Here is a 15,738-nt window from a genome sequence, read left to right as displayed (position 1 = left end):
CCTCCTCTCCCCCATTGATTCCAGCCACCCGCAACTCCTCTAGTTTAGCTTGAAGGTCCTCAATTTCTTTTTGAGAGTTTGCTTTGTGAGTTTTCTGCCATTGAACTAGTCTATGTCTACAAACTTTCAACTTTTGGACCAAGGAGAACATAGCTGAGCCTACAACTTCCATTCTCCACACTTCACTGACAATTCTCTTGACATCCTCTTCTCCACACCAATGTTCCTGGTATCTAAACCGCCTTTTACAATGCCAGGATTGAGGTTCGGTTTCCATCAAAAGTGGAGCATGATCCGAGCCTGACTCTGCGAGCCTGTGCACCACTGCATTCGGAAACTTCAACTTCCATTCCATCCCAACTAAATAGCGATCAAGCCTCTCCTTCACCAAATCCTCTCCTTGTCTTCGATTTGTCCACGTGAAAGGGTGCCCCACCATTCTAATATCCACTAATTCGTTACTGTCAATAAAATTAGTGAATGTTGCAATGGTGGTTGCTGATTTTTGGCCTCCACCCTCCTTTTCCGCTTGGCTTGTTATAGCATTAAAATCGCCTGCTATTACCACTTTTCCTTCCAGGTGTTGGCTCATTGTTGTAAGCTCCTCAAACTGTAAGGATCAAATTTGTTCCGAATAACTCAAATGGACACCAATGAACGCCCATACCTCACTACTTCCGACTTTCTTAATTTCGGCTGCCACAAAGAATTCTTCACTGCTAATAATTTGAACACTGATGATGTCCTTCCAAGCTAGCACAAGTCCTCCTGCCACTCCTGCCGGGTTAACAATATGCCAGTTTTCGTAGCCGCATACCCGAAGTTTTGCTTCCACCTGTCGAGATTGGTTCTTTGTTTCACTTATAAACACAATCTCGGGGGAGTGGAATTTACATATCCCTTTTAAGGTGTGAATTGTCAGGGGTCTCTGGTGCGCGAAATTGTGATTCACTACACAACTTTGCACAACTAACCAGCAAGTGCACTGGGTCGTCCAAGTAATACCTTACGCGAGTAAGGGTCGATCCCACGGAGATTGTTGGTATGAAGCAAGCTATGGTCACCTTGTAAATCTCAGTCAGGCAGACTCAAATGGGTATAGTGATAAACGAATAAAGCATAAAGATAAAGATAGAGATACTTATGTATATCATTGGTGAGAGCTTCAGATAAGCGTATGAAGATGCCTTCCCTTCCGTCTCTCTGCTTTCCTACTGTCTTCATCCAATCCTTCTTACTCCTTTCCATGGCAAGCTTATGCAAGGGTTTCACCGTTGTCAGTGGCTACCTCCCATCCTCTCAGTGAAAATGTTCCTATGCTCTGTCACAGCATATGGCTAATCAGCTGTCGGTTCTCGGTCAGGCCGGAATAGAATCCATCGATCCTTTTGCGTCTGTCACTAACGCCCCGCCTGCTAGGAGTTTGAAGCACGTCACAGTCATTCAATCATTGAATCCTACTCAGAATACCACAGACAAGGTTAGACCTTCCGGATTCTCTTGAATGCCGCCATCAGTTCTCGCCTATACCACGAAGACTCTGATCTCACAGAATGGCTGGCTCGTTTGTCAGGCGAGCACTCGGTTGTCAGGCGATCAACCATGCATCGTGTATCAGGAATCCAAGAGATAAACACTAGAGCCTTGATTGCTTGTAGAACAAAAGTGGTTGTCAGTCACCTTGTTCATGAGTGAGAATGATGATGAGTGTCACGGATCATCACATTCATCAAGTTGAAGAACAAGTGATATCTTGGACAAAGAACAAGCGGAATTGAATAGAAGAACAATAGTAATTGCATTAATACTCGAGGTACAGCAGAGCTCCACACCTTAATCTATGGTGTGTAGAAACTCCACCGTTAAAAATACATAAGAACAAAGTGATCATTGGTTTCGGCCCCAGAGAGGGAACCAGAAGAACCAAGATGAAAATACAATAGTAAAAGGTCCTATATATAGAGAACTAGTAGCCTAGGGTGTACAGAGATGAGTAAATGACATAAAAATCCACTTCCGGACCCACTTGGTGTGTGCTTGGGCTGAGCAATGAAGCAATTTCGTGTAGAGACTCTTCTTGGAGTTAAACGCCAGCTTTTATGCCAGTTTGGGCGTTTAACTCCCATTTAGGTGCCAGTTCCGGCGTTTAACGCTGGGATTTCTGAGGGTGACTTTGAACGCCGGTTTGGGCCATCAAATCTTGGGCAAAGTATGGACTATCATATATTGCTGGAAAGCCCAGGATGTCTACTTTCCAACGCCGTTGAGAGCGCGCCAATTGGGCTTCTGTAGCTCCAGAAAATCCACTTCGAGTGCAGGGAGGTTAGAATCCAACAGCATCTGCAGTCCTTTTCAGTCTCTGGATCAGATTTTTGCTCAGGTCCCTCAATTTCAGCCAGAAAATACCTGAAATCACAGAAAAACACACAAACTCATAGTAAAGTCCAGAAAAGTGAATTTTAACTAAAAACTAATAAAAATATACTAAGAACTTAACTAAAACTACTAAAAACATACTAAAAACAATGCCAAAAAGGGTACAAATTATCCGCTCATCAGTCTCCCCAAACCCCGACAATTCCAAACTATAGTTCTCATGGCGCCTTGGGTGCCATTTGTAGGCTGGCACCCTCCACCATATCTTCAACTGCTTTTTCATCCTCTATTCTTGCTTTCTTTGTAGATCCTTCAGCTATACCACTCATCAACCTTTTTTTGGGTTCACTTTTAGTATCTGACTCTGCAGCACCTTGTCTTGCTAACCTTTTCCACTTCCTACCTTTCTCTGTGGTGAGACACTGTCCAATAGCAAATTGCATAAGCTGCCCTTCATCCTCCTTGGTATTGGACTGACCAGCTATGATAACCTCCATGCATTCTGTTCTAGAATTGGCTGATTGAGGTGACTCAGGTGCTGCCCTATTACCAGTGTCTTGTGGTTTCAAACTTTGTTTCCCTTCTTGCATTGACATCCCTGCAAATTCTTCCAATAAGCAGTTTAAGACCGGTTTTTTCTTACGTTGAGTGGCCTTATTCTGGTTTTGGGTTGAGTTGTTGAATGCTCTTTCTCCTTCAGAGTAGATTCGCGTTCCCACTTGACTGGCTTTAACCCATTCGCCAATGTCATCCTCTTTTACCATATCACTCTCTGTGTCCTTCAGCAGATCATGGCAGTTTTTCACCTCGTGCCCCAATTTTGCGCAATAGGTACAGAACTTTCCAAGTCTCTTATAGCGCAGTGCCACTTCTACCTCCTTTTTATTAGGTCCTGCCACTATTAACTGATCTCTCACTTGCCTGGCAGCATCAATATTGATTTTGGTCTTCACAATCCTAGTTTCTCTGCCTCGCATCTGAAATTTACCTACCTCCAACACTGTGCCCAATTTTTCTCCCAATTTACGTCCAACTTTGAGGGTTTTAAACGATTCTGGCAAACCCCAAAATTGAACCCAAACTAGAAAATTGGAAATAATCTCTTCATCACAGTTCTGATCTTCCTTCCATCTCTTGACATGGAGCACATAATCTTTGAATAGCCATGGAGAACCACGTTCAACACGCAAGACATCCACTTCTTTATTAAAAAAGAATTGGAAGAAATTATCCCCTTTATCACTCACTCTAAATCCTTCCGGATTTCCCCATATAGCCTTTAAAGCATTTCCCATGGTTCCAATTGAGAAGGTTTTGGAAGCAAAGAGTCTGCCATAAAGACTATTGGAGCAAGCGTTAATACCTTCTAATATGTCTGCCTCTTCCAGTAGAATCACATTCCTACCTCCTTTTCGGTTGCTTTCCTCGGTCCGATCTTCATCCCTCGTTGTCTCAGCCATGCAGATTACGGATACTTGTATTGAGATTTAATTGACGTTGACAATGTAGCCTTGACGGCAATAGAAACTCCGTTAAGAAACTCTAACAGAGCACTAAGAAACTCTAACAGAGCACTATCTTTGTAGGTTATATAAATCAAAGAATTTTGGTTGTGGTTGAAAAATAAGTAACTAATTATATAACAAAAAATTTGAAAATTAAAATTACAAAAGTTTTGTGTGTTCAAATTTTGAAATGTATTTGGTATTAAAAAATTTTTATTTGGATTTTTAAATTTTAAAAGTCGAGCCGGTTGGGTATTTTGAATTTTAAGAAAAATTTTAGGTAACCGACACAAAAAAAGTTGAATTGATTTTGAATTTGGATCAAATGGCAACCAAAATAAGAGTAGTTTTTGTTTTGAAAAAATATTAGAGAATTTAAAAGAACTTGTGTAAATTGAGGTTGAGTGTAAGTAGTATTTATAAAGTAATAATAAATTTTATTATTACAACAAGTTATAGTTTTAATGACATAGTTTTTCTATATTCGCTTAGAGATTGCGAGTTCGTATTTGTCGCAACAAAAAACTATTATTCTTCCAATGCATAAAGCAAGTTCTAATTACACTTGTGTTACATTTTAAAAAAAATTACACTTGTGTTAGAACAGAAACTCTATTTTTCTACCGTGATAGGTTTTCTAAGATTCCATGATACAAAAAATTAGTCATTTTAATGCTAATTAACATGATTCTGAAAATCAGTTCGAATCGACCAATTAAATCGTCAAACCATAAAATGGGACAAAAAACAAATTGGTTAGATGTCAAAATAAAAAAAATTAGAAATCGCTTTTGAACCGTTGAACCGGTTGAAAATTGGTCAGTCAAATCGAACTAGGATTCGGTTGGTTTTCTAAAAATTGATCTAGACGACGTCGTTTGGTTTGTGTTTAGGCTTAGATTGAAATCCACGAATCCTAAGCCCTTAACGTGTAGTAGCCAAAGCCATTTTTTAGTCTTCATCACCCTCATCACTCAGCCTCAGCCACTCTTCTTGTCCTTCTCCGTCCAGCCGCCGTCGCAACTTCTTTCCCCTCCATCGCATAGCCACCGTTCGAACTTCGAAGCCACTGTCCTAAACTCCGTCGCAACCTCCTGCCTCCGTCGCAACCTCTTTCACGTCTGTTCTGAGCTTTCACCACCTCTGTATTGCCGTACTTCTACCACGGTGCTCTTTCTTTGTCGCTTGTTTGAGCTTTCCTCAAGCCCTCATTTCTGCTCCAGCTCGCTATTATCGTCACGCTTCGGCCTCTATTTTGGCTGAGCTTCCGCTGAACATCTGAGTTCTCTCTCCTTCATTTGAAACCCTGAATCCCTGTTTTGTTCATTTTTTTTATATAAGTAATTTCTTGCTTATCTCTGTTTTGAAGTTTTTTAGGTTTTTTAAACCAATATAATTTAGTTTGTTCATTCATGATTAATGATTTAATTGCAAACTGATTTTTATTATTGATGATGAATAATGAACATTATTGAATATTATTGATTTGTTCTTGTTATGAGTAATGATTTTCTTAGGTTTCTCTGTTATGAGTAATTTAGATTATTTTATTTTACAATCATTATGGAACTGTTCTTGTTGTTCAAATGTATTTTTTTTATTTAATTGTTCAGTGTTGTACTTATTATTGTTGCTGATTGTTAGGACTGGCAATATATACCCTACCAGTGGGTACCCAATCCGGACCAACCCATTCGGGTAAGGTAGGGTGCAAATTTGTCTGCGGGTAGGATAAGGTACGGATTTAGAGTATACCCTACCCTACCTTACCCGCACCCTTAATATATTATATAATATACATGTAAAAGTTATGTATGTAGTGAAGAAAGTGAGTCTTCTCCTTATAATCTTCTTCCTATAAAAATTTATAATAATAACTAAGCTAGTTGATAATCATATTATTTGTAATTTTATGTTAAATTTCTTTAAGATTTTATTGTTTTTAATTTTAATTTGAACTTAGTTTTTTATTTTCTATTTTATTAATATATGTGAAATTTGGAATGGTTGAATTTTATATTTATTTGAAAAATTTTTTGTTTCTGCGGGTAGGGTCGGATAGGGTAGGGTTTAAAACTTTAGGGTGCGAATAGGATTAGGGTTGAGAGATTCTCAACCCGCGGGTAAGGTAGGGTAGAGTTTTAAGAAAGTTTTCAACCCGCAGGTAGGGTTAGGGTAGAATCTAAACCCTACCCTACCCTATCCATTGTCAGCCTTACTGATTGTTGCTGTTTGTTCTTGATGGTTTTGATTGTTGATGTTTGTTTACTGATGTGTTTGTTCTCATTGTTCTTGATTGTTGCTATTTTTATAATGCTGTTTGTTTGCTGTATTGCTATTTTCATGTTGTTTTTGTATTTTTATGTTGTGTGCAGCTTAATTTTTTGCATTCTTTGTATTATGTTTTGATTATTTAATTAAAGAATTACTCCTAACAAAGTTAAAAGAGATGTTTAAGAGTAATGAAAAAATTACCATTTGAGAGTGTGTGATCCATCGAAGTAGTTGAAGGTTCTTGACTATGACTCTTGTCTTTTGATTTTGATGATTAATAACAAATTTTAATTTTTTTCTTTGATATTTGAATATTTAATATTTGAATATTTATTTAGTTTGTTATTGGATGACATTATAACACTTTGAGTGATGTATTATTTTTAATTTGAATAACATTTTAAGGTTTATGTTTGAATATAAGTATGTTTGAGTGTGTTTATTTATATTTTATTTATTATTTTATTATAAAATAATTATTTCGGTTGAACTACAGTTGGACCAATTAGACTTATAAACTAATAAACTAATAATTAAAGTGGTTCAATCTTCTATAACCGATTCAATTTTCAACACCTTGCTAATTTAGTAATCAAACAGGCTCTTTTATTTAAATAATTATATAAAATATATTAATTTCTAAAATGCACATAGATGATGAAGAAGACAAAAATATGTAGACCATTTCCACTTAGGCGCCCGCGAAATGGAATCGACTTCCATGTCAGGTGAGGTGTCCGCGAAATGAAAGTCAACATGTCAAGCCCATTTCCACTGTGGCGTTCGCGAAATAGCTGACAAATTTCGTGAAAAAATTAGAGACGCTGCACTATGTATGTAATCGAGCCATCTAAAGAACTCATATTTAGGTATTTTATTATGGCTGAAAATTCCAAAAAAAATAATAATAGTCAACTTTTTTTAAAAAAAAGTTAATACCAATAAATACGAATAATAATAACATAAACATTTATAATTATTAAAATAATAATAACAAATATTTTTTTCATAACTATTAAAATGATCATGATCAACTTTTTTTTAAAAAAATGTATTTTAAATTAATAATAATTTCAATTTTTAATACATCCAAATACTAAAATTTTCAAATAAATATGCAGAAATATAAAATTGGTCCAACTGATTAAAATATTTTTTAGCATTAATTCCACTATTTTATAATTACAATAATAATTTTTGGGTAATTTCCGTTAATAACTTAATTAGGAGCTAAAATTATGCAGGTGTCCGGAAAAAAAATTGGTTATGCATTTATCCTAAATATTTATATATACAGGATAGATATAGTAAAAAATTTTTTTGTATATTTATTTAGAAAAAAATTATATGTATTATTTTTATTTGTATATTTTTTACTTTAGTATTATTTTTGTTCGTATATAAAAAAATTATTTGTGTTTTACTTTATTCTATTTATATATCTGTTTAAAACATGCATTTAACCAATTTTTAATTAAGATATTCATATAATTTTAAATTTTTAATTAATTTGTTAACGTAAATTATTTTTTTTTTTTTACTCACAATCTCTCTCCAACGTTTCACTCACACTATTAGTGGCTAAATTTCTCTCTTGCTGTGTTTTGGTCCCCTCCTCCCCTTTTATATTGTTTCACTCCTGAAACCTCCAAGCTTAGCCACCAGCAACAACCAAAGCATGTTCGACGGAGATTGCCATTTCGTTGGTGCCGACACGGGGATGCTCCATTTTGCGGTTGCCTCCAGTGAGTTGCTTCAATTTGCGTGCGCCAGTCACTTCTTTCGACATGCCGGCTCCATTTCGTATTAGCAGTCCAAGGCCTGATATGCTGGCTTCCATTTCGCAGGCACCTCACCTGACATGGAGGTCAATTCCTTTTCGTGGGCACTTCAGCGGAAATGGCCATGCGTATTTCGGTCATCTTTTTTATTCGTGTGCATTTCAGGAATTTATGTATTTTACATAATTATTTAAATTAAAAAAAGTCATACCAAACAGGGACGGACACAAGGGAGGTGAGTGGCGGCCTCGACCCAACTTTTTTTAATAGTAATAAGTTATTATGTATAATTTAACTTTTTTAAAAAAATTATTTATTATTTAGTCTAGTATAAATAAAAGTTCAGTCTAATTTAAATATTAATAATTTTTAATATCTAAAAAGTAAGTAACAATATTAAAGAAATCTGAAAAATATATTATTACTAATATTTTTTAATTAAATAAAAATTTTCAAATCTCATAAAGTGAATTCTTTTTCTTCTTGTGGCCGTCTTTTTTTATTCATTTGATATTAATTCTCTCTGTTTCAACTGCTACAATTAAGAGATCTTTTTCAACTATGAATATTGTGAAAAATAACTTAGAAACAAAATAAAAGATGAATTTCTTGCTAATTGTCTTTTAATTATATTGAAAAGAAAATTACTGAAAAATTTGACACAAATTCTATTATTGGTGAATTTTATGATACGAAGATTCGACCACTTCGTTAATAAAAAGTATACACATATTTTTTTTACTTTAAAATATATTCTCTGTCGGTATATTTTTGTAATACATCTTATATTATATAATTTTTTTACATAATTTTTAATATTATATGTGTTTTTGGCTCCCATAATATCATTTCTGTATTCGTCCCTGGTACCAAACGCACCTTGAAAAATTAAATAATGTAAATTAACTAGTTTGTTAACTTTCCTTTTATGCAAGTTCAATCAAGCAGAATAATTTTGATATTCTCAATTTGGCACTGAACAAAATGTGCAATTGCGTGTGTCTAAAGATCTCTGAGAGATGCTGCACGAAGTTGTGAAAACCCAACTCAGTACTTGGGAAGTTTGTATGAAACCATAAATGAATTGAATATATATATGTAGCGCTACTACATAAATGGTTACAATCCAAATTCGATCAAAGAATATGGAGCAGTAACTTTGCTACAATAAGTTGCACACATTCCCCATTTATAATTATATTCATGCAGTTTCTACCGATGTTGTTAAGGATGAAAATGTGAATTGTTTCAGCAAAATGACTAATATAGAAGCATAAATAATAACTAAGCCAACAAGAAATTCACTTCCAATAGGTAACTTAAATCACAAAGTTAACTTTTTTATTGGTACATAAAGAAGTGGAAGTTGTCCCTAAACCAAGAGTTGTTCAGTTCCTGCTAACAAAATTACAACACTTATGGTTCAATACTTCAATCACAATGAATTTCTTGACACATTTTCATGATGCTGCAAACTTTGAAATAAACCTTTTTCAAGGACCCAATCTTCAATCATTGCTTGAGATGTCACAGGTTGATCAGAAGGTAAAAGATGCCCTGCCCCTAACACCACAACATTAGTGAGTGACTTCCATTGTTGGACATAGCCAGCAAGCTCTCCGTTCACCTTCCATATCTTCCTCTCTGCATTCAAAAAATCCTCAATCCCTTCCCACTTCATCGTCTTCACCCACGCCTCGACCTGAACCACTCCATCCTGAATATCATGCTGACCTTGATATAACAACACCCTAGTGTTCCTCACCAATTCCTCTACCATGTACTTCACACTCTTCATCACATCAGCATGTAACACGGCACCAACCACATCGCTGCATCCTTCAAACACAAGTGACTCATTCTTCACCCCTAAGGCCTTCTTAGCTTCCACATTGTTCAAGAATTTATCAACTACATCATCGCCATAGGGCTTTTTCCTTGTGTAATCAAACAAAGTAGCCAACCCTGTTACATTCCTCAACTTTCGCAAAACCACATTCCTTGCATCAGTTGCAGCGCTCCAATTCCCAATCTGCGCTAAACTAACCGCTTCCAATTGATCCTTCTCCAACTCATTCCTCTGCCTCTCATTGATCAAACCAATATAATAAGCATTAACAGCATGAGTAACCACTTGTGTAACAGGGTCAGTCAACCCATCTCCAATAGCCAAACCAGCCAAATTCACTCTCTTAGAACCGCGGAGCCGTGAATTCTCCTTCAATATATAATATCCAATAGCAGGAACATACTTCCCAGCATAACTTTCACCAGTAATATAAATAGGACGGTTCTTGAAAACAGGATCAAGCTCAACAAACCTTGTTATAGCAGCAAAGAGATGCTTTGCAACACCATCTTGATCAGTTGGGATTTCTTGTGTTGTTGCTGCTACACTGAATCCAGAACCAATGGGGTTATCAAGAAAGAGGAGGCCAAAGATCCTGTTCCAAGCACCAGGGTTAGGGTGAAGTGTAAGGGGTGATTCATCAGTGAGAGTCCATGGTCCAAGCTCATAGAAGTTGCCAATCATGGAGGAGCATCCGGGGCCACCTTGGAGCCAAATGAGAAGAGGGGTTTGGGAGAGAGGTAAAGTTGAGTTATGAGCTTCATAGAAAGCATAGAAGATAGCAGAGGAAGATGATGTACTTACTGGGAGGTAACCAGATTTAGTAGGAAGAGCTTCTTTTGGGAATGGATTGTTTGGATTTGAAGAAGCTGAGAGTGAGACTAAGGAGTAGAAGATAAGGGTCGTGATGATGGAGAAGAAGGGGGTAGTTGACTCCATTTGCTTTGTGCTCGACTCTCCAACTGTGCAGAAAGAGTAGTGAGAGGCTATTTGTTTGACTATTTCATAGATGGATCTGCATCTGCTCCTAGATTATCTACTTACGTGTCAGAATCAGATGCAATTATGCAAAAGAAAGTAAAAAAGATCTTTGTTTTATGTCCTTCAACCTGCTTTATCTGTTGGTGGTGTTCAGCCTGAGAGATTCTTTCTCAAAACAAATCATCAATTAGCAACGTGCAATAAACATGTAAATATAAAAGTTAAATTAACCTTAACACATTAATATTTTTTAAGTTTAAAAGTAACCTATATTAACGTAGAAAAGGGAGAAATTGAAGTAAAAAATAAAAATCATCATTTTGCCAAAGAAAAAGAAAAAGAATCTCCACCACACAGGCTGCACCTGCAATTTCATCTGTTAAGGCCTAAGGGAGAATGTTTAACATAAGGTTAGAGTTCCCAGCACCACCCACACCAACAGGTATTCATTCCGCTCAAACTCGATCGGAACGAGTTGGCAACCGGTCAACAGCGTGTAAGGCCAGATTCTAGTATCTGGCCAACTCTTCCTGCTTAGTGTCATTGAACTACCAATTTAATTTGCTAATAATACATAATAATATTTAATATTATAAAATATGAAAGACTAAATATTATGTTTGAATAAAAACCATTTACTTTTTATAAATTTAATTAAATATGGTCAAGTTAAGAGGTGTAAGATGCAAATTAGATTCAAATAGAGGGTTTAAATCCACAAATAAGAATAAAATGGAACTTAAATCTTATCCTATCCTATCAATTATCACCCCTAAATAGGTGTTAGTAGCTTTATCCCAAAATGAAATACTGAAGAATAAATATTCTGCAAGCACATAAGATCTGTTGCTTTTTGAATTATATCATGATCATGAAAACGCACATCAATCAATTTGCACTAAGGATAATAATTCGAACAATTGACTTTTGTTTAGTTATCTAATATCTATAACAATCAACAATCCACCATGCGAATAAGTTAAAACAAAAAAACAAGAACAAAATGATTGAAATAAACTATGATACTACATAAACTCTGATTGAAATATGTACTGCAGCCACAAGAATGACAAACTCCAGATCCCACAAGAAAATTGCTTCTAAGTTAACTTCATATTCCAAACTTCCACTCACATGTTCCATGCGCCTAAGTTGGGTCCAAAAGTGAAAGACTTGTCAGAGAAAGTCCATGGCCATGGTTCCAGCTAGGGCTGCCTTGGATCAGGTTTAAGAGACCATATTATCCTGAGGTTGAGGTGCTTGTAATTGAGTCTCAATCGGGGGCTCTGGTTTGTATCCGATATCAGGTTTAGAGGCCTCTTTTGATTCAGGTTTTGATTCTGAAACCAAACCTTGATCTTGCTCTTGTTGCTGCTGACCATCTGATTGTGGCTTCTGCTGCAAACTTCGATTATCGTCCTCAATCGGATTATCTAAGTTAACCAGACCTTCAGCATGATCTTGTGATTGTAACTGCTCCTCACATTGGTTTGTGTTCGTGTCTAGCTTTATTTTCCGAGGCCTCCCTCTCCCCCTACCAGTCCCCTTGCCTCTACCTCTACCTCTACCTCTACCTCTACCCCTACCCCTACCCCTACCCCTACCCCTACCCCTACCCCTAGAATTCTGCTGATCTTGATCATCTTTCCGTAGCTGCTTATCTTGATCATCCGTTTGCAGTTGCTGCTCAGAATGGTTTGCATCTTGATCTATTTTACGAGGCCTTCCCCGACCACAACCTCTACCTCTACCTCTACCTCGACCTAGACCTAGACCTAGACCACTACCAGTGCCTCTGCCTCTGCCACGACTATACTCCCTTGGGTTGTTTGCATCAGTCTCTGACTTACGGGGCCTTCCTCTGGGACGCTTAGCTGGACAATGCTCAGCATTCCCCGACACTGGATTCTCATATCCTTGATTTCCATGCAGCGGCTGATCATTATGAACATTCTCAGGAGCTAACATAGCTTTGTTTTTAAACATTGTTGGTTCCTTGTGCCTTCCTTGACCTGCAACTTGAACTTGAGGAGATGACTGCCACCGATTCTCGATAATATTTACCTTGGGCTTTTGTGCATCAAGAATAAGGTCACGTAACGGTAAAAAGGACTCCTCTTGATCGTCTGCAACTGGCATAGATTTCAGGTGCCTCCCTCTGCATTGGCGCTTTGGAGAATGCTTCTCAGGATCACCAGATATTGAGTTCCCATCTTGCTTTTGTTCAGGAACATCCAAAGAAGACATTTGTTGTTTCAATTGTCCTTCTGACAGTACACATTCTGAACTCGGAAGATCAAGTGGCTTCTGGTAATCAATAACATTCGGCACAGTTGGGAGGGATGAACAAATTGTTTCTGGGTGCACTATGGAGTACTGTTGGCAACAAATTTTTAAAAGAATATCATCATGCCCGGCAACAAATTTTAAAAGCATATCATCATACTCATAGTTACATGGAACAAAAAATAAGCATAAGATTATATTTCTCTGAATAATTTAAGGAACAAAGGATGATGGTCAGTAGGCAAAAAAATAAATAGAATAAAACAAATTCCTGTCATGAAAGTTTAAAAAGAATAAGGAATCAATGAATAAACATGTTTAAGAGGACTTTTAAATGTATGGAAATTAAATCTTTTATATTGACCTATTAAAGGAAAGGTAATGATAACATGAAAGCTAGGCATATGATAAATTAGTTTTTTGTCATGTTGACATTTTTGGTAGTTTACCCTTCTTTCTAATATTGATAAGGAAAGGACAAGGGTTGTCACCAAATGACCCAGAGTAGGGTTAAATTAGCCTCTCGCGAATATGCAAGGTAAAGCTTCCTAATACAGATCTACATAGTGGATCCAACCCTTACAAGAACTCTGGGCAGAGTGGAAAGTTTATAGCACTAAGCTTCCCTTTATTGAAAACAGAAAGAAAGGCACAAATATATACGAAAGAAAATGCCAATTGTTCTCCAATATTGTCCTGCATAGGAAAGCTTCAAATGTCATCAAATTAACTCCAAGTACACATTATTAAATAATTTGACTTTTCTAGATTGAATGAAAGCATAGCAAATCCCAATATTGTAGCAATATGGCACTTATCTTATAAAAAGCTTTCCTAAAACTCTCTAATCAAGCAGATTCTTGGATATAACGAGTAAACGAGCTCCAATAAAATGGCACTAACAACTAACAGCTCCACCACATGAATGATAGCTATCAAGTACCAACAGCACATGCCAAGAATGATAGAAACACCACAATACCTGATCCTGTGACTCCTGTACTAGAGGCTCTGCTTCAACATATTGTTCTACAACTCCAGCCCCTTGTGATTTATTCTGCTCTCCAATCCTTTCAGCTGACTGGTCAAGTGCTTCTTCCCCCTTCTCTTCTGTCCATCTCACCACACTAATTGGCTCATCAGTCCTAACATCACCTAAATCATAAACCTGATGTTGTGCCTCATCTCTTCCCTCTATAGGCTTTTCACTCTTCTCAACCTCTTCACAGATTTTTACTCTTTTCCGCTTTTGCTCTCCACCTCCATCCATGCTATGCTGACTTCTCTTCTTTCCTCTCTTCTTCCTCTTACTCTTACATTCCTGTCTCCCCTTCCGATCACCATGTATTCCATCACCATCAGCCTGTAGAACATATCTGCCACCCTCATTACACTCAATCTCCTCTTCCTGGCAAAGCTTCTCTAATTGAATACCCAAAATCTTCTTATGCGCCCATGGCAAATCCTCATACTTCTTTACAATGAAGTTAGAAATTTCTTTTTCAGTGGACCCTTTATTCTCATTTAGCTCCGATATTGCCCTATGTATCATCTAAAAAAAGCACAAAAGGGGGCGAAAAATTAAAATCGAAAGAAGAACAGCATATGCATTATGATCGTTTAAATTCCAAAGAAAATAAGACGCTCAATAAGAAAAATAAAAAATATTGAAAATTTGGAGAAAAGTAGGGGAAAGGAGCTACCAGTGCATAAGGAGGGTGCGTGGGGGTGTGGAAAGAAGGAAACATCTTCTTGAGACGCTGCTGAATGAGAGAGGAAACATGGCGTGTTTCGAGGGAGAGGGAGGGGTTGGATTCAGCGAGCTGAGACAAGAGAGAGTCTTTGAGGTTAGCAACGATGCGGTTTCTTCTAGAATGTTCGTCGTCGTTGGGAAGAGGTTGAGGAGGAGAATGAGGTTTCCCGTCTTCGTCCATGATTGGTGCCAGCCGTCAAGGGACTTTGATTATTTGTGTGTGTAAAGTGCCACAGAAGTGGCGAGCAGGGGCGAATAAAGGCCGAAGCGTGAACAAAGGCCGCGAACTAGACGGAACGACCAGAGGCGATGACGAGGAGTGACTGAGTGGAGGGGTGGAGGCTGGTGTTGAAGTGAAATTGAGTGAAAAGAAATAAAAAGGAAAGAAATTGAAGTGAAATTTAATTTTTATTGGTGTGTTTGGATAGAAGGAAAATAAGATAAAAAGTTATTGAAAGATAATTAATTTATAATTTGGTTTGGTAAAATTTTTATTTTTTTGAAAGTAGTTTATGAAAATTCTCTTTTAAAAAATAGTTTTTTAAAAGTTGTACCACTTGTATTTAGTAAAATTAAATTAAAAATAACTTTTAATAAGCATAAACATTATAATTGTGTTTGATAAAAGTTTTTAAAATTTATAAAAATTATAATAAATATGTTTATAACGAAGAATAATGTATTTTTTTAAATTTTTAAAATTTATATAATATTTTAAAATAAAAAATTCATAATAAACATAAATATAATAAATAAATTTTTATTTTTTAATTTTAAAATTTTATATAAGTATCATAAAAATTTATTTTATTCTAAACATCATCATTAAAAATACTCAATTACCAAATTCAAATTTTAGAGACTAATAGTTCAAATATTTACTTGATTGTACTAATACAAATAGAGTTATCATTAGTCAATAATAAAATTTGT

The 15,738-nt window shown here is 36.4% G+C and overlaps 2 protein-coding genes across 2 annotated transcripts; both read right to left on the bottom strand.

Moving 5' to 3' along the window:
* Nucleotides 1-9,214: 9,214 nt before the first annotated feature.
* LOC130973290 (serine carboxypeptidase-like 50) lies at nucleotides 9,215-10,847 on the bottom strand. Its single transcript, XM_057897751.1, has 2 exons — nucleotides 10,830-10,847; nucleotides 9,215-10,747 (listed from the first exon to the last, which is right to left on the bottom strand). Exon 2 carries the CDS (start codon nucleotides 10,722-10,724, stop codon nucleotides 9,372-9,374), a length of 1,353 nt encoding a protein of 450 aa, XP_057753734.1. The 5' UTR covers nucleotides 10,725-10,747; nucleotides 10,830-10,847; the 3' UTR covers nucleotides 9,215-9,371.
* A 1,146-nt stretch (nucleotides 10,848-11,993) lies between these two features.
* LOC130974691 (uncharacterized) lies at nucleotides 11,994-15,153 on the bottom strand. Its single transcript, XM_057899549.1, has 3 exons — nucleotides 14,756-15,153; nucleotides 14,035-14,604; nucleotides 11,994-13,142 (listed from the first exon to the last, which is right to left on the bottom strand). The coding sequence occupies exons 1-3, from the start codon at nucleotides 14,984-14,986 to the stop codon at nucleotides 11,994-11,996; spliced, it is 1,950 nt and encodes a 649-aa protein (XP_057755532.1). The 5' UTR covers nucleotides 14,987-15,153.
* Nucleotides 15,154-15,738: the final 585 nt, after the last annotated feature.

The sequence above is a fragment of the Arachis stenosperma genome, chromosome 4 (genome assembly GCF_014773155.1).
Source record: "Arachis stenosperma cultivar V10309 chromosome 4, arast.V10309.gnm1.PFL2, whole genome shotgun sequence".
In the NCBI taxonomy this organism is placed as follows: Eukaryota; Viridiplantae; Streptophyta; class Magnoliopsida; order Fabales; family Fabaceae; genus Arachis; species Arachis stenosperma.
Note: the sequence above shows the minus strand (reverse complement) of the source record. Positions and strands in the feature narration are given on the sequence as shown.

What these genes read in the sequence shown, in the direction of transcription:
- LOC130973290 (XM_057897751.1), bottom strand. Translation starts at nt 10,724, where the DNA reads ATGGAGTCAACTACCCCCTTCTTCTCCATCATCACGACCCTTATCTTC.
- LOC130974691 (XM_057899549.1), bottom strand. Translation starts at nt 14,986, where the DNA reads ATGGACGAAGACGGGAAACCTCATTCTCCTCCTCAACCTCTTCCCAAC. An exon ending in CGCACCCTCCTTATGCACTG is followed by an intron (nt 14,605 to 14,755) that starts GTAGCTCCTTTC and finishes TGCTTTTTTTAG; the next exon opens with ATGATACATAGGGCAATATC. An exon ending in TACAGGAGTCACAGGATCAG is followed by an intron (nt 13,143 to 14,034) that starts GTATTGTGGTGT and finishes TGTTGCCAACAG; the next exon opens with TACTCCATAGTGCACCCAGA.